This window comes from Balaenoptera borealis (genome assembly GCF_965194805.1).
Source record: "Balaenoptera borealis genome assembly, chromosome: 20".
In the NCBI taxonomy this organism is placed as follows: Eukaryota; Metazoa; Chordata; class Mammalia; order Artiodactyla; family Balaenopteridae; genus Balaenoptera; species Balaenoptera borealis.
Genome location: NC_138879.1, coordinates 16,237,908 through 16,263,283, shown reverse-complemented (window position 1 = coordinate 16,263,283; position 25,376 = coordinate 16,237,908). Strand labels below are relative to the sequence as shown.

The 25,376-nt window shown below is 39.0% G+C and overlaps 1 protein-coding gene across 13 annotated transcripts in view; it reads right to left on the bottom strand.

Annotated features, from left to right (window-relative positions):
- CDC27 (cell division cycle 27) overlaps window positions 1-16,726 on the bottom strand; it is a 57,454-nt gene extending 40,728 nt beyond the window's left edge. For 4 of the 13 annotated variants that reach the window (XM_082373804.1, XM_082373808.1, XM_082373806.1 and 1 more), the window contains exons 1-2: window positions 16,047-16,403; window positions 4,956-5,031 (exon numbers count right to left, since the gene is read on the bottom strand). In XM_082373804.1, the coding sequence (XP_082229930.1) occupies window positions 4,956-5,031; window positions 16,047-16,136 (166 nt within the window). In that variant the 5' untranslated portion in view covers window positions 16,137-16,403. Of the gene's footprint in view, window positions 1-4,955; window positions 5,032-15,561; window positions 15,985-16,046; window positions 16,406-16,444 lie in introns of those variants that run through there. The other 9 variants (XR_014238740.1, XM_082373805.1, XM_082373812.1 and 6 more) reach the window with 6 other exon arrangements.
- Window positions 16,727-25,376: the final 8,650 nt, after the last annotated feature.

Genomic DNA, 25,376 nt, shown 5'->3' with positions numbered 1-25,376 from the left:
GAAGTCCCTACACATTTCATCTGAATTATCTTTTAAGTTCTCACATCACCTACAGACAGTACAGCACATGGATTAGAGTAATGACCCTAGAGCCAAACTGCTTGAGTTCGGATTTTCACACTATCACTTATTAGCTATGTGACTTATTAGGGCAAGTTAACTTCTCTGACCCTCTGTTTTTTCATCTGTAAAGTAAGGATATAGTGATACCTACTTCTAAGTACTTAGTGCTGTTAGAATTAAATGAGTTAATATATAAGTACTTTGGATAGCACCTGACACACAGTAAGAGCTCTAGGTGCCATTATTAAATTATTATTATTGACCTTCTCCTAAATTTGCAATACCTGAGTAGTCATCTGACGTTCATGTGGGGTATATATACATGACATTGAGCCACAAACTCAAGTAATTCCGTTTTCTCACTTTTTTTGCTGTTTCCAAATGCCTGGGTGCTGTACTTTACATACATGATTTGTTCCACCCTTCAGAGTCATTTCTGTTGTTGAACACTTCACCTACATATACAACTTCAGTATTTTAATACTATTCTTAATTTTTATTTTCTCTATATTTGTTCACATCCTAAACTTCAGTACTAACTGGTTTTATACTTGTTGTACATGATGGGGGTTAATATTTTTAAATACTTTGAAAATATGCTTGCAGTAAATGCACCACAGATAAGAGGGCTGGAGGAACTTTTAAAAGGCTCCTTAGTGTTTGAGGGGGAAATGGCAATACACAGGGAGAAAGCAGACAGCCAGATTGTGCAGGGCTTTGCAAGCTGTGTAAAGATTTAGGGATAAATGATTATAGCTATTATAGATCTCTAAAGGGTTTTGAGAAGGAAAGTAAAGAGAATGGGTTGATTTGGGAGGGGGAAAGGGAAGCGGCAGGAAAGAGTAAATATGGGAAAATCAGTTAGGAAGTTTTTCTACTAAGACTTATTGGTGTCAGATTACAGTGGGAACATTATGAATCCAGTTTTGCATGAATTGAGTTTGATGTATGTGATGCTTGTGTGAAACATGTAAGTTAATGCATTGAAATAGTTGAGTCTTGGATTTAAAAAGTTCGTTGGGAAGACCAGAGTCTTAATTCACTAACACCTAATGAAAATAAAAACTATGAAGATTAAAAAAAATAGCATTGGGAGTTCCCTGGTGGCCTAGTGGTCAGGATTCCGGGCTTTCATGGCCGTGGTCTGGGTTCAATCCCTGGTCGGGGAACTGAGATCCCGCAAGCTGCATGGCACGGCAAATGAACGAATGAGTGAATGAATGAATTGAATAAATAAATAAATAAAGAGAATATTAAAAATAAAAAGATCATCTTTTTCATCAGTAAGAATTTAACGATGACAGTAAAAGAGCAGGCCAATGGGCCAGATATCCTTTCTGTCCCCCCATATGACAAAGTGACTTGAATTTTTAGCAACAAGATAACATTTATCAAATTTTCCACAAGTAATGGCCTAAAAATGATACAATATGCCATAACTTTAGAAGTATTTGGAAAACTTCCCTCAATGATGACCTTAACATAACTGTGTAAGTAATTTTTTTTAAATGTTGCCATTTGCAGTCACATATTTCTGTGAGTTTGGGCTCTCAATATCATGGTTAAGACAGAGAAGAGAACCAGAAGCTGAACCTTTTACTCTGATTCAGTTCTCTTCAACTAAGCCCAATTTATGGAAATCACTATACTCAACGCAATTTCTACATCTGGCCCATTAATCACTAAGACAGGTAGAAACCTGGTGAACAATTCTTAGTTCCTTCATTTCTAAAATGGTAATAGCAATGTCTATGTTATAGGATTGTTGAAGACTAAATAAGGAATTAATATTAAGTACTCAGAGTCCTACTACACAGTAAGAAATCAATAAATGGTAGAATTACTGTTATTATTATTGAGCTGGGATAGTATCTGCTCCCATTGAACTTAAATTCTAAAATCTTCCCTCATAGAAATATAGTCAAACAGAGTAGTTAGGTTCTATATTGAGAGAAACTAACAATGAGCAGCTTTCCAAGTGTTAAGCACTGTTATCAGACACAGGTAGAAAAAGGATTAAACAGCTTTTTGTGGATTAATTTGGAATCCTGCCTCAATTCTATGGGAAAACCTGATCATCTAAATTTGAAACCACTAATTTGCAATCTTTTGGAACCTAACTATAATAAACTAGAAACTGCCTACCCTTTAATAAACAAATTAAAAAAAAGAAAGAAGTATAAGTCAGCAAAACATGGGGGCTGCCTAGGTATCAATGAAAATATATATAAGTAGATTATCCACAATCAACCTTGCTTTTACATAATCGAGCAGAATAGGGCAATCTATTATATTACCTTCTTTCTAAGCCTCTCACTCTTCTAAATCTTTTCATTTGGACCTCAGACTTCTGCTCAACAGATCTTCCCTCACTTTCCTCAATGAACTCCTGTTCTCCCCTGAGGACCTGACAGCACTCCCAAAGGGATGCTAATTCCCTCCTATCCCACGGTAAGGTTGGTTTCCTCCTTGCTTCTCACAACTTTTTCCAAGCATTACCCTTTGTCCTTTTGTGAAATCCCTTCCTCCTGAGATTCATACCTTCTCCTTATAACTCTCAGTTACTAAATTCAAGACATTCTGCTTCATTAACGAAAGAATTCTGCACCTCATTCACGGTCTTCCTCTCCTAAGTTATTCTCATATATCTCCCAATTCAACTTCATCTGGACTTCCAGTACCTCTCTAAAACCTCTTATTTACCAATCCCTTCCTGTGTTAACTTTCCTATGTAGTTTACATTTCCTGGTCCACATCTTGTCTGTATTCTTAATGTTCTTATCCCTTGTCCCTTTTTGACACATGCCTAGCAAACCCCTAATATCTACGTTCTATGCCTGCAGTTGGGTTACTAAGCACTTTATTAGAGTAAAATCATATAACTGAGCAGAAAGGTTCCACTACTAGTTCATGCAGACACACAAAAATAAAACTTACCTACAATCATAAAAAAAATTAAAAATTTTGGTAAGTAATCCAATGGGAGGTTACTCATAAAGTGGGAAAACTGAGTTAAACACTGGAGTAAAAAGAAGGCAGCACTGTTTCTGGTTAAGAAGGCTTTAAGATAGTAAGATATCAGTACTTCCTAAATTAATTCATAGACTTATATAGGTCAGCACTGATCAAAATATTTGTGAAATTTCAAAGCAGTAGTAAAATACACATGAAAAAATTAAAGAATTTAAAAAAGGGTAAAGACTTCTTAGCAAAGAAAGAATTGGAAAAAAAATGATGGGAGATAGGCGTTATTAGATATTAAAAGACAATATAAAGTGTTAATAATAAAACAGTATGATACTGAGTTAAAAACAGAAAATTAACTGATGAAAGAGAGGCGAGGTTCTGGGGACAGAGCAAAACATTTTTTAAAAATCTAATACATGAGAACCTGTAGTATAGCCCAGGGAACTCCACTTCGCTTTACAGCAGAAACACAACAATGTAAAACAACTATACCTCAATAAAAAAATAAAAAAATAAAAATTTAATATAAAACCAAGTAAGATACCATGTGGGGTGGGGTGGGGGGAATTATTTAATAAATAACATGGACTAAATTAAGTAATAATACTATGATAAAATTTTTAAAGATATTTTATTTATTTATTTATTTGGTTACATTGGATCTTAGTTGTGGCAGAAATTTTTAAAAACTTTTTTTAAACTACCAAGAACTATATGTTTATTGAGTTCAGAAAGATGACAATTTTCCAGCTACTGGAGCAATAGGAGAAAGTTTAAATGACAAAGCTGATGAGTTCAACTACATAACAATTTAAAATATCAGATTAATAAAAATCAATAGAATTAAGATTAAAAGGCAAAGAATCTGGAGCAAATATGCAATAAACAAAGATACAGCCACAGAAATAGGAATAAAATTAAAACAAACACTTGAGAAAATACCCAGAATCCTTCACAGTTATAAACATGCAAGACAAAATACCTCACAATTTTCCAGTAAGCAAAAATACATTATAATGGTAAATCTGATATTGATAGGACTATGAAGGAAGTCTTACACTATTGGTGACACCTTGATTATCACACCTCTCTCTGCTGGGTTATCAACTGGGCAAAAAGTAATTTGTTGTAGAACTGATCACATCTTTTGACTCATAAATTCCATTTTAGAGTATATAACCCAAGGAAATGACTTAAAAGAAAAGCTGTACATAATCATCTATCTTAGCATCTTAGAAAGAGGATTATAATAATTAATGACAGAAACAAAACACACATTACCAGCTAATGTTTACTGAGCATTTATTACCATGCCAGAAGGCTGTGCCAAGTGCTTTAAATATACCACTTCATTCTTCAATTCTATGAGACAGTTACTATTATCTTTATTTTATACATGAGAAATCTGAAATAATCAGACATTAAGTAACTTGCCCACAGTATACTACTGCATGTTTAAGTGACAGGGTTAGGGTTTGTACTAAGGCTGTAGGCTCAAAACCCATGCTCTAAGCCACAGAATATAGACTCTAATAAAAAACCTGGGAAAAAATACCTAAAGACTGGAACATGATTAAGTAAACCATAGCATAAAACCCAAAGCAACCCTACACAGTTATTAAAAGTAGCATATAAGGAGCTACACAGATACTCGGAAATATTTTTATGAACTAGTGTCAACCATAAAGATAAAACAAAAGTGATACCCAGGGGACTTCCCTGGTGGTCCAGTGGTTAAGACTCCGTGCTTCCAATACAGGGGCCACGGGTTCTATTCCTGGTCGGGGAACTAAGATCCCACATGCCGCGTGGCGTGGCCAAAAAAAAAAAAGGAATACCCAGAATCTTGTTACAGTCATAAAAAGTGATGGAATTCTATATATTTTATTCTTTTACAGTTCTATAGAAATGAATAGATTACAAACCTTCTGCATATAGTCGCTCTGCAAGGAAAACTGCATCTCTGAAAGCATAGTGGTTTAGTGCTTGCCATATAGCAGCCTGTAAGTGGAGGAAAAAGAACATAAATATACAAACATAGAGAGTTTCAAGGTAACTCTTAGCACAGAGCCTTGCATATAATACTCAAATTAACATGTCTAATTTAAGTAATAAAACCTCACTGCCCACAGTGCAAACTCCATAACGTATTAGATAAGGCTCTTCACTGTATGGCTCCTAACATATCTGAATTTACTCCCTCAACTCCCCATGAACTTTTAGACCTCTGTGTCTCTGTACTTCCTTTTCCTTCACTGGGGAATGTGGGCTCCTTCACCTACCTCCTCTTATAAATTGCTCATCCCTATAGACCCAGCTTAAATAATATCTACTTCATAAAGCTTTCTTCCTCATCCCTATAGACCCCGCTTAAATAATATCTATTTCATAAAGCTTTCCTCCTCATCCCTATAGACCCAGCTTAAATAATATCTACTTCATAAAGCTTTCTTCCTCATCCCTATAGACCCCGCTTAAATAATATCTATTTCATAAAGCTTTCTTCACTGGAGAGCTCTAATATTCATTCATTCAATAAATATTTACTGAGTGTCTACTGTGTGCCAGCACGTTCTAGACTCTAGGCACACAATAAATAACATAGTTTCTGTTCTCATAGAGTGCATTTTAGTGTTACTCCTGTCTAGATCAGTGGCTATCAACCCCTTCTTGTGGTGCTCTACCTCAAATCCACTGAATCACAATCTCTGGAAGCTGGGATTGAGTTTAGATATCCTTATTTTTAAACCTTTTTACTGGTAAGCATTCAGGGTTCAGAACGATTCTTCTACTTTCTAGGTAAGCAGTTCTCTCTCCTTTTATAGTATACTCTTTTGAAAAACTTATAAAAGCTATGGACCTCCTCCCCAGAAAAAAGCACATGGACATATATACAGAAAATGTGTATACAGTGTTTGGGGTTCACAAATATCTTGGTTCACTAAGAATCACTGGTCTAGCTGATGGGAGACAGTATTAGAGCCCAATACATAAAAGGTGTTCAATAAATATTTATGGAATTCAATTCAGATACTTGAAAGGGGAAGAGACAAGTTACTGACCTAGACACGTGCTTTCTCTTTTGCATATTAGAGACTACAGCAGTACTAGTGCCTTGAGGAGCACTGCTGCTGCCAGGACTAGGAGAGGTACTCCTCGTTTGAAACTCAAAAAGTCCTTCACCATACAAGGTCAGAAACGTTGAGTAAGTATACATGAAATAACAATTGTACTGGTAAATCAATTTGCGTAAGTTATGGATTTAAAAGATTTTAATGGGCTGGTTAGTGAATCTAACCATCATTTGTAGAACTGCACATAAGGAAAAGTACCTAGGGTCTATCCCCTCTTTCCTAGTCCCAGTCTGTAACAGAATCTTCCTTCCTGTAAACTTTTAGTTTCCTAAGTGGTCTTTCTACCTACAGGCTATAATGTAATCCATCCTGTCCCAGAATTCCTCAAACAAAAACATCATCACTGCTAAACATGAGACAATAGTGAGAGGTTTGGGTTCAAATTCATGTTCCATGACTTACTAGTTCCGTGTCTCGGGCAAGTAACAATGTCTCTTAAGACTCAGTCTCTTAATTTAAAACATGAGACTCCAATAAAGTACACAATGGTTCCTAGCACATAGCTAATAATTACTCAATAAATTTTAGCTGCTGCCCTCATCGTTATCACTATCATGTCTTCTTCCCTGATCAAAACTTGCTAATGATTCCTCTTGGATAGCCCCACAAAGTTTACACAATAAACATCTACAGAATAAAGCTCCATCAGGCCCTAAACATCAGCTGTATTTTCATATTTCAGAGTCTTCACCTCTGTTTGGGCTGTCCTTTGTCTTTAACTTCTATCTCCTGAAATTTGTCATCCTTTCTTCAAAATTCAGCTTACATGGTCTCTTCCTTTCATGAAGCCTTCACTGATCTATCCCACGCAATATTAATTACTCCATCCTATGAGGTCCTAGACAATTTTGTTTATACTTTTAAAAAAAAAATCAGGCTTTTTATTAGATTTGGTTATATTATTTGGTTAACTAGGTTGCAACTTGTTGCGGGCAAAAGCCAGATTCTATTTTTCTCTATAATTCCCTGGTTATTCTACTTAACTAAGTTATTTCCCTAGTTATCCTAGATAACTGTCTTTAAACATAGTGAATGCTCAATAAAGTTTGTTGAATTAATGTTTTAAAACTCTGAATCTATTTTCCACTTCCTGACCTATAAACTTTTAGTAACCCAATCTGGAGGTAAAATATAAGATATTCTTATAAACATGATTAAAACATTAATGTTGGCAATATAAAAAAATACAGGGCTTCCCTGGTGGCACAGTGGTTGAGAATCTGCCTGCCAATGCAGGGGACACGGGTTCGAGCCCTGGTCTGGGAAGATCCCACATGCCGCGGAGCAACTAGGCCCGTGAGCCACAACTACTGAGCCTGCGCGTCTGGAGCCTGTGCTCCGCAACAAGAGAGGCCGCGATAGTGAAAGGACCGCGCACCGCGATGAAGAGTGGCCCCCGCTCGCCGCAACTAGAGAAAGCCCTCACACGAAACGAAGACCCAACACAGCCAAAAATAAATTAATTAATTAATTAAAAAAAAATACAGAATAACATCCAGCTGTTTCTTCCTTGATACAATAAGCAAAACATTATAAAGGAACCAAGAATCTGGTAAGGAGATAAGGGTCAGTCTGACCGAGGGGTTGGAATACATCAGGTTTTGGGGCAATAAAATCTCTCAGTGGTGTGATCTATAAATACCTGGAAGATAACCAGATTTTTCTGGTAAATGGCAGCTGAGATCATGTCTCCGTACTACTTAGATCATTTTCCTTATCATCTTATTCAATATGCCTACCACCTCTGAAACACATCATTCATCCATTTGGTAAATATTTATTGAGCATCTACTTTGTTTGCTATATGATCCTGATTGCAGTAAAAAAAAAAAAAAAAAAAAAAAAAACCATAAAAAACTGAACGAATTTGAGAAAATCAAGTTCTTCAGGTAGGCTGCACAAAGCCTTCACATTTTGAATTTTCAGGTCTTTACTGACAATGAGAAATTATAAGTCAGGTATTATTCTACAGGCACCTATCTGGTCATTGTCACTGTGCTCACTGTGGTTTTGTTTTCTTATCAGTCAGGAAGCTGAACCTTTGAACAAAAATATGTGGTGTTAGCAAGGAGTGAATATAATAGCAGGTTTTAAACATACTACAGAATCACTGCTATCTAATCTATATTTCCTCTATACTACAACACAGCAAAGAGATAGATAAAAGGTAATGCGATAAACTGTGTTTTCCTCAGAGAATTTCAACATTTGGATAGAATAACTCAAAAAAACAGTCATTCAGAAAACAACAGATAAAGGGTATTCAAACCTAATTTGACTCAATTATTTCTTGAATACTTAATATGATCTCCACACCTCAATCCAAGGCAGATAAAGATCCCTCGGACACTAATCTAGATGACCAAGTCAATTCTCTGAGCTTTAGCTTTAATCATCTGTAAAATAAGGATAAAAATACTTACCTCTGAGATAAGCCTAGCACAGTGCCTGGCTAAATTCTAAACCCCCAAAAGAACTGATCTGGCCTTCTGGTGTTCTACCAGATCATATACGACCTAGGGTTCTGAAACTATGCCTATAGGTATCTTTCAAAATGATACTCATTTATTTCATTTTATTAAAAAAAATTTTTTTTAATTAATTTATTTATTGGCTGCGATCGGTCTTCGTTGCTGCACATGGGCTTTCTCTAGTTGCAGCAAGCGGGGTCTACTCTTCGTTGTGGTGTGCAGGCTGCTCATTGCAGTGGCTTCTCTTTTTGCAGAGCATGGCCTCTAGGTGCGTGGGTTTCAGTAGTTGTGGCGCACGGGCTTAGTTGCTCCGAGGCATGTGGGATCTTCCCGGACCGGGGCTCGAACCCCTGTCCCCTGCATTGGCAGGGGGATTCTTAACCACTGCGCCACCAGGGAAGCCCAAAATGATACTCATTTAAATTAGGCAACTGCAGTAATAATGAAAGGAAGAAACTTAATAAACATTTACTTTTTTTTTTTTTTTTTTTTTTTTGGTGTGGCATGTGGGATCTTTGTTCCCCGACCAGGGATCGAACCTGTGCCTCCTGCATTGGAAGCACAGAGTCGTAACCACTGGACTGCCAGGGAAGTCCCCTAAACATTTACTTTTAAAGGCAGACCATTTTTTTCCCTGGATTACTTTAAGAGTGTCTTACTTAGCCCCTCTGAATTCTTTTCTACCCTATGATCCATTCTCTCCCTATGAGCTTTTCACAAGTCAGATCTGATCATATTACCCCTTTGCTTAAAATCCTTCAGTGGCTTCTCATTGTTCTTAATGATAAAAGCAAAAGCCACAAAACTAGGCAGTGTGGTATAGTCTGTACCTACCTCTTCTGTTCATCTTGTATCATATTTTCTCATGCTTTCCATGCTACCACAACGACCTTCTTTCAGCTCCTCAAATCTGCCATGTTATCCTTCTGCCACAGGTCCTTTAAACATACCGTTCATTTTGCCTGGCACACCCCCTCCTTTCCTTCAAAATATGCAAATTCTAGTCATTCTTTGGACTTCTTTCCCAGGGAAGGCTTTTTTAGGACACCCAGATGAGGTTAGGCATCCTTATACACTCTGATGACACCAAGTACCTTTCCTTTGCAATACTTCTCACTGTTTTAATTTTACACATATTTAGGAGAGTATGTGAGTAATGTCTTCCTCACTATAATATAAACTCTAGAAAGGTAGGGACTACATCTGTTTTTGCTCACTATATACTCCCAGCATTTATTACGTACTTTTTAAGTAGGTGCTTAACTAATGTATGGTGGATGAATAAACAAATGGCCTTTACCTCTGGCAGTCCTCCCACTGTTAGCATTTTATGTTAGTCTTAGTCTTAAGTTTTTCTGTATTATTATATGTCCAATAGTTAAGGATCTCTGGAAATCTCGAAAGAAACTCCATGGTACATAGAATTATTTTTGTAATGCAAATAATTACCACCTAATTACTCCTTTATAAAATATGGGGATTTCCTAAGAACCTACTAAAAGAACATGGTGAGTAGGAAGAATATACCCAGGATTTGATGTTGGAGACCTGTGTTCAAATGTGTGTGCCAGCACTTTCAGCAGTGTGACTCTGGGGAATTATTTAACTTTTCTCAGCCTCAATTTCCTCATGTGAAAAATGGAACTCTATTTTTGGACTTGTGTGGATTAAATGAAATGATATGGTGCTCCTAGTATACTGACTGGCACGCATTAGGCACTTAAAACCTTTTGCTTTTCTAGCTCTTAATATAAACAAATTCAATAAATATAATTTATAGTTTGTATTAGGTAACATCTCTCATCATATCTGCCACAGTTGTTTATTTTGTAACATATAAGCCACAAAAGACCAAATGATTGATTCACCAGCTACATTAGTGATATTGATCACCAGGAAAATTTGGCACATAAATATTATGGCCAAAAACTCCTAGAACTTTTACTTTCTTTCTGTCTTTTTAAAATTAAATAAATGAAAGAGAAAAAAAGTATCATATTCAAGAGTTCTATCCATTCCTGATTTAAAATCAAGTTTTGCTCAGAACAATGTCATTCCTTTATCACCAATTCTTAAGAGGGTCAGAAAGGGATAGTGAAGGCAGGCAACAAAAACTCCCATACATCCCAGAAGTAAAACTTGCCACATACAGCTTCCATCACCACTCTGCTCAAGCATCTGAGTGACGCTATGTATCTCTTTTGGGGGAATGGAGTGGGGAATAAACTATTTTCTAAAGCATTACAAATTGGTAGCTCATGACAGACAGGGCTAAGATTAGCCCCCTTGTTATTCATCTACTGCTCAACTGCTGGTGTAAACCTGCCCCTAAAAGAATGTCACTCAGTGAATCACTTCAGGAGTTCTACAAAGTAAAGCCAGATGGACGAAATGCTGCGAAAGGTTATGAAGCCAAACAGAGCAACACCACCACTGACCCCAAAAAAAAGTTTAAAAGAGAAGTCCTACTGATTAAATTAATGGGTCAGTCCTAGGCTACACTGATTTTAAAGATAATTAAATCAACACCACAGAAATTAAATGGCAAAGTTCCTTACTTGCTTGCTCTTCTTAAATATAAAATATTATTTTAAATATACACAAGCCTCTGTAAGTTGTACCACTAATTCAGACTTAAATGTGACCACATAGATTGTTTTGTGTTGTTCTTGTTTTTGTCAAAAAAGAAAATAGTTTTCTTTTAGATCATAAAAGATCTTTTTTTAGATCATAAAAGAAATGAACAATATAAGAAGGTATGAAGAAAAAAAATCCCCGTGGAATTTTCCTATTATACATTACAATCTAATTTCTAGAACTCTAATTTAGTTCAGGTCTACATCAGTGGTTCTCAGTCTGGGCAATTTTGCCCCCCAAAAGGACATGTAGTAATGTCTGGGGGGCATCTTTGGTTGTCACAAACGGAGGGGACATCTAGTGGGTAGAGGCCAGGGATGCTGCAAAACACTCTACAATACACAGGAGAGTACCCTTACAACAAAAAATTAGCTTGCTCAAAACATCAATAGTGCCAAGATTGAGAAACCCTGATGTACATTACCATGTAACTGGATTTCTCTACTAGCATTTATGTCTCCTTAAATCTTGTCTCGTCCCTCCTTCCCAATAGCATCAGATTAATTTTTCCAAAGCAGTGCTTTCATTACATAATTTTTCTGCTGAAAAACCTATAATGGCTATTTATTACCAACAAATTAAATCTAAACTCCTCAGCCTGGATGTTAAGTCCCCTGTAACCTGATTCTACCTGGCTAGCAAAACCTTACCTTTTCCTCCTCTATTTCCATTCTAGCCAATGCTATAGTTTTATTGTTTTCCTGTTCCTAAACACCATTCTCAACTTTGGGCTCTTGCTCATGCCATTCCATGCCAAGAATATTCTCTCTTCCCTACCAAACCCTTTCCACCTTCTAAAGCTTTAAGTTCTACTCCTTCAAGAAACCGTTCCCATTTTTCCAGTCTACCAGGATCTCTCTTTCCTGTATTTATTGTTATCTGTGCAATCACATATGGACTTGTAACATTATCCAGTTGTTCCTGTTAAGTATACTTATCTTCCCAACAAGACTAGACCCCTCTGGGCTTCCCGGGTGGTGCAGTGGTTGAGAATTCGCCTGCCAATTCAGGGGACACGGGTTCGAGCCCTGGTCTGGGAAGATCCCACATGCCACGGAGCAACTGGGCCCGTGAGCCACAACTACTGAGCCTGCGCGGCTGGAGCCTGTGCTCCGCAACAAGAGAGGCCGCGATAGTGAGAGGCCCGCGCACCGCGATGAAGAGTGACCCCCGCTCGCCGCAACTAGAGAAAGCCCTCGCACCGAAACTAAGATCCAACACAGCCATAAATAAATAAATAAATTTAAAATGACCTTTCTCTAAAAAAAAAAAAAAAGACTAGACCCCTCAAAAGATTAGAGGTTATATATCCACATTTCTACTGGTTGGTTTCACAAATATCTCCAACTCAATTTGTTCACAACAGAATTCTTAATTGTCCTCCTTCAAATTTGTCTCCTCTCAAAGAATTCTCCATTTATTAAATGGTGCCCCCCAAAATGAAATCCAGGTAGCTGTTCTTGATCCCCCCATAAACAATCAATTTCCATGTCTCATTGGTTCTTCCTCTAAAACATCTCTTGAATTTATCTACTTCTTTCCTGCTCCACTGCTACCACTTTAGTCTAGGTTACCTTCATCCTAAGATTGTGTTTACTCTTGCCTCCTTCCTCCCTGACCTTTCACATACAGTTGCCAGAGAGATCTTAAGATCTATATCAGATAGTGTCAACCCACGGCTGAAAATCCTTCAGTGATTCCCCATTACACTTAGAATGAAAACTGAACTCCTTATAATGGCCTTCCATTACTATGCAACTCCAGCCACACTGGCCCTCTTTCAGTTCTTCCAATGCCAAGTTCTGCTGTGTCTTAGGCACTTTGCACATGCTGTTTTCTCTGCTTGTAATGCTCTTCAAACTACTGTTTCCTTCTCAAACTTTGAACTCAGCTTCAATGTTATTTGCTCAAAAGGAACTATCCTAACATACTTTTTAGAGAAGGTTTTAGAATGTCTTTTATCTGTGCTTGGCACATAGCAGGTGCATAACAGTCTTCCCAATTTGATTTTTATCATTGAGGCTGCTTCTGAACATTGATGGTCCAATTGCAAATCTGACTTAGGTCAGGACCCTCCTATTAGGTCTCTCTCCTAACACCCTATTTATAGTGCCCTTCTTATCACAGTTTATAATTATTAATTTGTGATTATTTGTCTCATGCTTTCTCTATATATAAGCACAAAGGCTATATCGGGACACTAGTCCATAAAGGAATTACTACATATTTGTAATGACTTCCCCCTCTACCTCCCCATCCCAAAGTTTATTCTCTCAGTTCAGGTACTATGTAGCACTGTCTTCAAGACACTATATTGGACCTAAATATAATGTAATCTGTTTTCCAAAAGAAAATTTTATAAGCAAAATGTTTCAGCTAACTTGAATATATCGATTTTTTCAATGAAGATCAAATAGTCAAATGCCTATTGATTTATCAATTTAGTTACATACATATATTTTTTTAAAGCATAAAATATATTTAGGGATTTCATTTTTTTCTACTCTCGTTGGATAAAACAGTTTTATTGAAAAGCCATTACGGGGGGTGGTGGAAATCATCTAACACAATTTTCCTGAATATACTACCTTCAATTCTATTATTTGAAAATGGTACCTTTTGAATCCACGTTAGATGCTGTCCCTGTTCATCTTATCCCAAGCCAAAAGTATTCCTTCACTACCTAATAATCTCTAAAACAATATTATATGTGTAAAGCACCCACTTACTATACTGCTTACTAAGGTGATTTTTACAACTTCATCCAACACTTCTGTGAAGTCCTACCCCCAGGAATAATTGATAAATCTATATAAAATGTCTTTTTAAAAATCAATTTCATCAGGTGAATTTTATAAACATGCAAATTAGCATTGATTCAAGTCACTTAGGCTAGTGTGGCTTCCCTAAATAGTTATTTTAAAAATAAAATAATTGACAGAATTTCTGCCTCATAATAGGAGAGATTTTTTGCAAAGACTCAAAAGTAACAATTTCCTATAAGAGATAATTTGGAGGAAGCACTTATATAGGCTTATGTGACATATCAACCTGGGTATTCCATGTTAAAACTTTAAAAAAAGAAAAAGCAAAAAACAGTTGCTCATCTTTTCTCTCAACTTTTCCCTATGCCTAGTAACACCTCAAACCTTGAGGCATCCCTAGAAAGGAAACGCTTTTCCAACTTACTCTCATTCCTCTACAAATACATGCAATTGCTTATCATAGTTTAAAAAAAAAAGTATCTTATTTAGTTCTATTTTTATTTTCTTCCTTACTCTTCCTTCCTGTTTTCAGCACTATCCCTGATCAGTTTATCTTTATCATCGTAGCCAAAGGTGCCTGTTCCTCCTACTGCTCCAGATCCCTTCTTGAATGACTTCTTATCCTAAAAATTACAACCAAAATTCTCACCTAGCTATATCCTAAAACTTCTTACCTCTGTCCCCAAATCTAATAAACAAAGGTAGTGTGCGTGGGCGGGGGGGGGAGGGGGGCGGAGGAGACAAATTTGACTCTTAAGCTTTAAAAATACCTAAATGCATTACTGCTAAGAGTACTTTAAGGAAAAAGAGAAAACCTGATGGGTACTATCAAGGAGTTGGCTACATATTTCTTTTCTTCTCCATGTTTTTATGCAAGTTGAAATTGTTATTAAAAAGTGGTTATAGGCTAGCAATAAAACTAGTTTATCATTTTAGAAGCTGTACCTATAGGGCAACTGTATCATTAATTATTAAGACAAAATAACAAAAATATGAAACAGAAATTAAACAACTTGAGTGATCTGCTTATCCATTTAAGAGGGTATAGACAGCAACTTCTAATTTCATGTTAGGCCTCAAAAAAAAAAAAATCTTAAAAAAGAGACTCTTTACTAGTAAGAGAAATTTGGATGGAAAGAAGTAGCTTTGAAAGCACCAGTGAAATAGCTTTGAAAGCACCAGTATAATGTACAAACAGGTAAACTTCCTAAGACAGAATCCCACATTACATTAATTAAAAAACGAATAGCTGCTATAGGTAAAGAGCTGGAGAAGGAGCCAACTAGGAGAAGTTGATATTTCATCCTGTGAAGAAAAATTAAGGAAATATGGAAGGAGTGATGGATTAACATATTTACTATTTGACATCACAGGTCTTTAAGGGCAATATGAAGCAATTTCTAAAATCGGTTTGCTTTATAACTTCAAAATAAAGAAAGTCCATGACTCAATGACAGCAGTTGATAGAGGTCAACTCTTCTAATTAAGTCAAAGATCACAGGATAGGGTGAAAGTCTCACAGACCTGGTCCATCACCAAGGGACAAAAGATTCAGTTTCTCCAGATGGCGGGAGGGAAATGACTTGGCACTGCTGCACACACTTAAAAATCCAATAGTGTTTCTTCCATGACAACAGAGCACTGTGCGTCAAAGCATACCTTGGTGTGGTATGGATGGAAAAACCATCATTTGTCTTTCACTTCCTGCACGCCCTGTACACAGGCACAATAAAACACTCCTCATCCCCCTCACAGGTCATGGAAAAAACCCAATTCGCCGTTTCCACCCTCTCCCCTTGTATAGGTGCTTGCGCCTCGGCACTGGGCCTTGGGGTTCTCTTCGCAGATCATTGTCCAGAGGGAAATTTACTGAGCGAGAAAAGCAACGTGGGCTACAAAGTCTGTTACCAAAATAGAAATTAGTATTAAAAACACCGATCCTACCCTCCTTCCACCTTCTCACACAAAACAAAAACAAAACCAACACTCGTCCTGCAAACTTGCCCCACCGTTATGAAGATCGTACAATCGCTGATCAAACGTGCCTCCCAAACATCCTTAGGCAAGAGAGCACCTGGGGCGAGTTGTCGACCCCTCATCCCTCACGCCGGCCGGGGACCGGCCGCTGGGCTGACAGGAGGGGCTCGCCGGACGCTGGCCCGGGGGTAAAGGAGGTATTATTGCCGAACTCCGCTCACACCAAGGGGAAGAAGTAACGTAGGGCCAGAGGTAACACGGCTGAGGTTGCGGGCAAGGCCTCGGAACTGACGAGAAGACAGGCAGGAGCCGGCGTGAGGGGAGGCGGGAGAAGCAGCTGGGCCTAGGCCGCACCAGGCCGCGGAGTGGCCATACGCTGCTTCCCGACCGGGGCTGAGAGCCAAGCCTCAGAGAAGACGGTTACCATTACCTGGACAGGTTCCTGCAGCACCGTCATCCTGGAGGCTCAGGCCCACTTTCTGCAGTGCCTCAAGCCCCCCCCGTAGCGGCTCCGGCCCGGCCAGCCCCGGCTCATTTAAACTCACCAGCGACCGTTACCGGGGGATGGGGGAAGCCGAGCGATTGCCGAGTGCCTCCGAGCGGGACACGGAAAAACCCGAAGTGGAGAGACCCGCGCGGGAGCCAGACGAAAAGGCCCGAAGGAGACCGGAAATGCCCGAGGTGAATCAGCGGAGGAGGAGACCTTTGCCGGAAGTTGTCGAGGACTACCGGAGACTACCGAGTGTGATCCAGAGCGTAGGTTCCTCTTCTCGGCCACGCCTTCACTCACGCACGCCACGCCCCATCGGCCACCCTAGGCTGGGGCACGCCTAATCGGCAACCAATAGGCTGGGCGTGGCGTGCGGGAGTCCGCTGGGAGCGTTACGTGGCCGGGCTGAGGTCTCGGTTCGCCATTCAACCTTGCTGGATTAACTGGTGCGCGGTAGATTAAGCAAAGGGTTAAACTCGAGAGTTTGGGGCTGACTTTAATTAATCAAGAAGTATCTGTCTGTTGAGTTTAGGTCGCGTTCATCCATTCCAGAACTACCTATTCATGGCTCAAAGGGAAATAGGAAATTGGAAAGATTGCCATTCTTCAAAGATTTAGTATTGACCTCTGTCCTCAAAGAGATTACGGTCTATTTAACGAAAAGTAATGTAACAAAGAATGCTACATTATGTGGTGCCCATTATAAGTGACGTTAAAATTCAGAGGAGAGGAAAGGGAAATTAATTAGCATTGGGATGAGGAAAGTTTCAGACTTAAACTGGGTTTTGAAGGATGGGTAGACTTAGAAGAAATGAAAGGAGAAAGTGAAAGGATGTAGAATGAGATCAATCCGGTAAGAGTTAAGACATTAACTGGAAATGAGTATTTAGGTGGCCAGATCACGGAAAATCTCAGGAGAGCAGAAATTTTTCTTCTTGTTAAGAGAGGTATTGTGGTGTGTTGGGAAATCTGGAGGTTGGATTTGAATTTTATCTCTGCACTAATTTAGCTTTAGGTCCTTAGCAAGTCACAACCTCTCCGAACTTCTATTTCCTTAGTCTGAAAAAAAACCATTAAGAGAACTACGTGCATTAATGTATGTGACTGTGTCTAACACACGTAAGAGGCTCTCAGATTTCCTTCCTGCTCCCTCTACCTCCGAAATGTGTGAACAGGGAACGATTAAAATTTTGGTTTTTGGTAGATGAGAAAAACAGTCTTTGCAATATTTTTTTAATTGAAGTATAGTTGATTTACAGTATGGTGTTGGTTTCAGGTGTACAGCAAAGTGATTCATATATATATTTTTTTCAGATTATTTTTCCACTATGGGTTATTACAAGATACTGAATATAGCTCCCTGTGATATACAGTAAATCCTTGTTGTTTGTTTTGTGCATAGTAGTTTGTATCTACTAATCCCACACACCTAATTTCTCCCTCTCTTCCTCCCTTTCCCCTTTGGTAACCATATGGTTGAAGAAAACAGTTTTTAAAGGTTGATGTCCTAATCAGGACATCTCTAGGGTAGATGTGGGACTCAATGGTATATTCCATTTGTGTGGAAATTCCCCTTTCTGTTTCTCACATTTTATTCAGATAAAATCAGGTTAGAATGGGTCACTCCCTTCCTTTGGGTGATGTTGTGGGGGAGTGTTTTGTTTTGTTTTAAACACCAGTTGGCACTGCTTCACACACTTAACAGAGCTATAACCTTTACCACCAGCCATCTCTAGTCACTGCTTGTGTACTTACAGCCCCATAAAGGGTAGGTGCTAAACTGATTTTATGCTGCCATATGCCCTGTTCTGTTAGCAGGATTATGCTGGATGAATTAGAGTGGAGATAGTGTTCTACACTGTCCAGTGTGGTAGCCACTAGCTAAAGTTTAGTTAAATTCAAGTGAAATTAAAAATGAAGCTCTTCAGATGCCCTAGCCACATTCCAAGGACTCAATACACGTATGTGGCTAGCGACTCCCATACTGGATAGCATAGATACAGAATATTACCATCGTTGGCTTGATTAGGGCTGGAAGATCCAAGATGGCTTCACTCACATGTTTGGGGCCTTGGTGCTGGCTGTTGGCTGAGCCCCTCATTTCTCCTCCACATGACCTCTCATCAGTCAGTAGTCTAATCCCAGCTTCTTGACTTGGCGGCTGGCAACCAAGAAGGCAAAAACAGAAGCTGTGAGACCCCTTAAGGCCTAGGTCTGTAAGTCAAACCCCATCACTTCTTATTGGTCAGATTAAGACACAGGGGCAGCCTGTGTCTCAACAGGAGGAGATGGGAGGAATGGCAAAGTGACACTGCAAAAGGCATGTGCCATGGGAGGGATTGACCATCTTTGGAAACACTCTACAAGGTGTGAGATGAGAGACTCTGGCAGTGGGAATGGAAAGACAGGGGTGGGTAAGCGATATTACTCTTAAAATGTGATGCTTTAACTGAACACAGCACTCCAGATTTAGTCAAATGAACTCAGAAGGCAATATGACTATTGCTTTTACTATCTGGATGACTTCTATCAAAGTGGACTAAAGTTGTATGTGCATAACAGTCACATGACTGCTCATGCTAAGCTTTTGGTTATTTTACACACGTAGCGCTGTTTCACACAACATGCTGCCATGTCTTGTACCTGCGCATTTGATTCCTGTAAATTTAAATGTAGAAACTCACAACACAGGATATATAAAGATGATACTTTTTGTGTGAAAATGTGTGTCTAGGCTTAGCATTTAAAGACTCTGTGATGCTTAGCACTCTGGCTCTTAAGCTTAGAATTTGCCTAAAATTCACCCCCCCCCCGCCCTTTTTTTCTTTTTTCTAAAAAAGAGCATCTCTTTTCTGACCATTGTTCACTGGGCTAACACATCTGTTGCGGTTTTGTGCCCATTCAGACCACATTGTTTGAAGTTGTGCTTTGATGGACTCTTTTAGAGCATTTTTACTTCCTTTTCTGTTCCTGATTGACCTACTTAAACTCACCGTGAGGTGAGGCAACCACTTGAGCATCCTGCCATCACCCATTATCAACATATCTTTAGCTGGCAGGTGGAGTTAGGTTACAATAAGCATTATTCCAAACATGATAAATTATCCTTTTCCTTAGCCTGCCTCTTGGTCTGTTTCATATTCAATCAGATTTGGAAACCAGGGTTTAGGGAACTATTCAAGAAGCTAGACATGGTATCATTGGCAAGGTGCAGGCCCACTGGTATAGCCAGAGTAAGCTTATTCTTCTGAATTCCTTCAGTCCCCCTTATCTGTACGCTTCTCTTGTCCCTGTTGCACGCTGCCTCTTATCCTCTTTATACTACCTGACCGTGAAGCTTCCCCCCCCATCTTTGCTCCTCTCTCTTCATCAAATCATCCCCTTCCTTTGGCATCTCTGATCACACAGTCTCCTGATTTTCCTCCTACTGCTCTGTTCTTTATCAGTTTCCTTTACAGAACCCCTAACATTAGAATGCTTCAGGGGTCAGTTCTAGGCCTTCTCATCTTACACATTCTTCTTAGGCAAACTCGTTCATTCTCATGGCCTCAATTTTTTATCTAAAATTGTTCCAAAATCTGTATCTCCAGCCAGACTCTTTTTAGAACTCCAGACCTAAATGCCTAGCTGTCAACGGGATGTCTCACAAATACTTTGTTCAGAATGGAACTCCTCGTTCCTCATACTTAAAATATTACCTTCCTTGAAGTATTACCTTTCCCAGTTTCTCCATCGCCCAAACCTGAAACCACTCTCTTTTTTTAGCCCTAACATCCAGTCTCAAAGCCCTACTAATTTTACCTCCTAAATATACACCTTCATGTCTCTTCCTGCCTGAAGTCTCACCTACCTCCAAAAACAAGTTTAATCATGTCAGGACCCCCCTCGCTAAGCCTCCCCACTGTTGACCTAAAACAAATAGACTGGGACTTCCCTGGTGGCACAGTGGTTAAGAATCCGCCTGCCAATGCAGGGGACAGATTTGAGCCCTGGTCTGAGCAGATCCCACATGCTGTGGAGCAACTAAGCTCGTGCACCACAACTACTGAGCCTGAGCTCTAGAGCCCGCAAGCCACAGCTACTGAGCCCACGTGCCACAGTTACTGAAGCCGGCGCGCGTAGAGCCTGCGCTCCACAACAAGAAGCCACCGCAATGAGAAGTCCGCGAACCGCAACAAAGAGTAGCCCCCGCTCTCCGCAACTGGAGAAAGCCCGCGCACAGCTATGAAGACCCCAACGCAGCCAAAATATAAATAAATAAATAAATTTTAAAAAATTAAAAATAAAAATAAAAAAATAGACTGCCAGTTATTTCTTCAGCAAAAAAATGGTTTTTGGGGGATCAGCAAAGAAGTTCAATTCAGGATCTGCAACTATGGTGAGCCACATGAAAGTCCCCAGCAAAAATAGAGAAGAAGAACTCTTTTATAGAGGGGAAAAGGAAGTCAGGAGGGCTATAGTAAACAAAAAGTCCATGGCTCTTCCTTGGCTGAGTTGTGACAGTCTCTCATTGGCTGAGCTCTTGCCAAGAAAGAAGAGGAAGTCTTTCTTCTTCCTGTTGGGCTCTGCTATTGCTCTCACGCCCTCTTCTGGTCTCCCAACTCCTTTTTTTTTTTTTTTTAATTATTTATTTATTTATTTAATTATTTATTTTTGGCTGTGTTGGGTCTTCGTTTCTGTGCGAGGGCTTTCTCTAGTTGCGGCGAGCGGGGGCCACTCTTCATCGCAGTGCGCGGGCCTCTCACTGTCGCGGCCTCTCTTGTTGCGGAACACAGGCTCCAGACGCGCAGGCTCAGTAATTGTGGCTCACGGGCTTAGTTGCTCCGTGGCATGTGGGATCCTCCCAGACCAGGGCTCGAACCCGTGTCTCCTGCATTGGCAGACAGATTCTCAACCACTGCGCCACCAGGGAAGCCCTCCCAACTCCATTTTAATTGAAGTTTCAGTTTATTAACTTTTTACATGCCCCAATTTAGGATTTCCCATTGTTCTCAGGATATAGTCCAAACCTTTTAACTAGTCTTACAAGGCTGTCCAAGGTCTAGTCTCTGCCTCCTCATTCAGCCTTAAGTCGCCTGTCTCCCTCTTATACTATATATTCCAGCGAAGGGGATCAGAAAATGCCACTTTGGCATGAGGATTATTTTGAACTGAAAGCAGTTAAGGCAGCAAACATAAATCTTTTTGCCCTCCCCCTATCTGCCTAAAAGCACGACATAAATTCCCCTTTGTGAAGGTGTATCCTCTCCCCTCTCCTATAAAAGGAGCAGGAAAACAACCATTATCACTGGAGACAGAGGGTTGGCACTGAGCTGGCTCTGTACCAAAAACCCTTACTAAAATAACCTTTATCTTCCATTCATTTCCCCATCTATTTACCTTTCCACAATTTACCACCCCTAGAGGCCCAAACCCTGTTTCTTTGTCTTGTTACTTCTCCACAAATATATTGCCCTTTGCTAAGGTGATAGGTAGGCCCCAAATTCTAACCACCTCTTTGAGTCACTTATCACTGAATTCTCCCATGTATATGCATGTTGCATGTGTAAATAAAATGTTGTTTTTTAAAATTCTGTTAACCCGTCTTTTGTCAGTTTAATTTGCAAGGCCCCAGACCCTGAAAATAAGAGGGTAGAGGGAAAAGGTTTTTTTCTCTCCCCTACACCAGCTACATGGAACTTCTTGACCCACTTTCTTGCCCCAGAGTCTTTGTATATACTGCTCTCTCTGTCCAGAACACTCTAATTCCACTCTTCACTTGGCTATCTCTGCCCATCCTCCAAATATACTTCCTTAGATTTTGTTCTGATGTATTGGAATACAGGGATAGGTTGCCTATCCCTGCTACTGCTCGAGTGCTAACATACTTGTCATTACTCTTACCACCCTTTACTGTGATTACTTCCTACCTAGCCTATAAGCTCCATGATAGAAGCCTTGTTTGCCTGTTGCAGGATGTATTCTCCACCCTTAATACAGCATCTGGTACAGGCATACCTTGCAGATATTGTGAGTTGTATTCAAGACCATCACAATAAAGCAAATATCAAAACACAGTAAGTCACATGAATTTTTTGTCTTCCCAGTACTTATAAAAGTTATGTTTATAGTGTACTGTAGTCTATTAAGTGTGCAATAGTATTATGTCTAAAAAAATGTACATACCTTAATTTAAAAATACTTCAGCAAGTAATAGTAGTAACATCAAAGATCACTGGACACAGATCACCATAACAAATATAATAATAATGAAAAAGTTTGAAATATTGTGAGAATTACCAAAATGTGACACAGAGACACAAAGTGAGCAAATGCTGTTGGAAAAATAGTACCAATAGATTTGCTTGATGCAGGGTTACCACAACCTTCAATTTGTAGACGGTAACAAAGCAAAATGTAATAAAACAAGATATGCCTGTACATGATGGGTATTCATTCTTATTTGTTTAATGAATGAATAGAATAAACTCATTCTGTTCCTATTATTATTTTTAAAAAATTTTTATTGGAGTATAGTTGCTTTACAATGTTGTGTTAGTTTCTGCTGTACAACAAGGTGAATCAGATATATATATATATATAATCTCCACTCTTTTTTTAGATTTCCTTCCCATTTAGGTCACCACAGAGCACTGAGTAGTTTCCTGTGCTATACCTGTTCCTATTATTATTTTTTGTTTACTGATTGATGTTATGTACTGAATATTTGTGTCCCCCTCCCCTCCCAATTCATATGTTGAAGCCCTAACCCCCAGTGTGGCTGTATTTGCAGATGGAGCCTCTAAGGTTAATGAGATCATAAGGGTGGAGCCCTGATCCAATAGGATTAGTGTCCTTATAAGAAGAGACACCAGAGAGCTCACTCTCTTTCTCTACTGCCCTCCCTTGTACATGCACATCACCATGGAAATGTCATATGAGGGCATAACGAGAAGGCAGTCAACTACAAGCTAGGAAGAGAGCTCTTACCAGAAACCAAATTTGCTAGCATCTTGATCATGAACTTCTAGCCTCCAAACTATGAGAAAATAAATTTCTGTTGTTTAAGGCACCCAATCTGTGGTATTTTGTTATAGCATCCTGAGCAGACTAATACAATTGGTTATTCTATTTATGTCTTGTCTCGCTAAGGGAAGGCCAAGTCTTATATTTCTCTATATTGTTCTTTGAAAAGCATTACATATTTAGTAGATGTTTAAAAAATATTGACTGAGTGATTAAAGTGTAAGCCTTGACAAATATTACTTCTTCTTCCTAAAGTACTTTTCCCTTTCTCTTTGACTGGTTAAATTCTACTCATCCTTCAGGCCTCAGCCTTAATATCACCTCCTCAGAATATTCCGTGTGCTACCTAATCTAAATTATTAGCTTCATCCTTTTTCTTTTTTTATAAAATTGAAGTATTGTTGATTTACAATATTGCGTTAGTTTCAGGTGTACAGCAAAGAGATTCAGATATATATATCTATATTTATATATATATATCTTTCCAGATTCTTTTTTTTCAACTTTCTTTTTTTTATATATAAATTTATTTATTTTATTTATTTATTTTTGGCTGCATTGGGTCTTCGTTGCTGTGCGTGGGCTTTCTCTAGTTGCGGTGAGCGGGGGCTACTCTTCGTTGTGGTACGTGGTCTTCTCACTGTGGTGGCTTCTCTTGTTGCAGAGCACGGGCTCTAGGCGTGCGGGCTTCAGTAGCTGTGGCTTGCAGGCTCTAGAGTGCAGGCTCAGTAGTTGTGGCGCACGGGCTTAGTTACTCCTCAGCATGTGGGATCTTCCCAGACCAGGGCTTGAACCCATGTCCCCTGCATTGGCAGGTGGATTCTTAACCACTGCGCCACCAGGAAAGCCTTTTCCAGATTCTTTTCCATCGTAGGTTATTATAAGATAATGAATATAGTTCCCTGTGCTATACAGTAAATTCTTGTTGTTTGTCTATTTTATATGTAGTAGTGTGCATCTGTTAATCCCATACTCCTAATTTATCCCTTCCCTCCCCTTTCACTTTTGATAGCCATAAGTTTGTGTTCTACACCTTGTGAGTCTGTTTCTATTTTGTAAATAAATTCATCTGTATTATTTTTTAGATTCCACATATAAGTGATATCATATAATATTTGTCTCTCTGTCTTACTTCACTTAGTATCCTCTAGGTCCATCCATGTTGCTGCAAATGGTAATATTTCATTCTTTTTTATGGCCAAGTAATATTCCTTTATATATTTTATATATATATATATACATATACATACATATACACACACATATCTTTTTATCCATTCATCTGTTGATGGACACTTAAGTAGCTTCCATGTCTTGGCTATTGTAAATTGTGCTGCTATGAACACTGGGGTGCATGTATCTTTTCAAATTAGCTCCATCCTATTGTTCTCTCTCACAGAGTCGTCATTCTTTTCCTTCATAGTATGTATGGTAATTTTAATTATATTTGTTTACTGTAAGTTCCTTGAAGGCAGGGACTTTGACTTTCCATGATATCCCCACCACCTAGCACAGTGCGCTGTACAAATATGAAGATATATTAAAATATCATAAATTTTTGGAATATCTGATGATTGAATGATTTGACCACTTAACTTATCTCTTATTGGTCATCACTTGATGCTTTTTTGACTCCCCCTCTCTGGACCCAGAGAGCATGCTGGCCTTGCCCACACGTCCTTGAGGGGTTTAAAGTCTAGGCAGTGTCTGAAGTGTTGAGGCTAATCAGAAGATGCATCTTGGCTAGGAAGGCTATGCAGACTCAAAGGTAAAGAGATCAATGGTAAGCAAATTAGCTTGTTTGGAGCGGAGGCTGTATAAACTTTGTTGAAATGATGGTGTTGGGGACAGTTGATAAGCTTTGGGT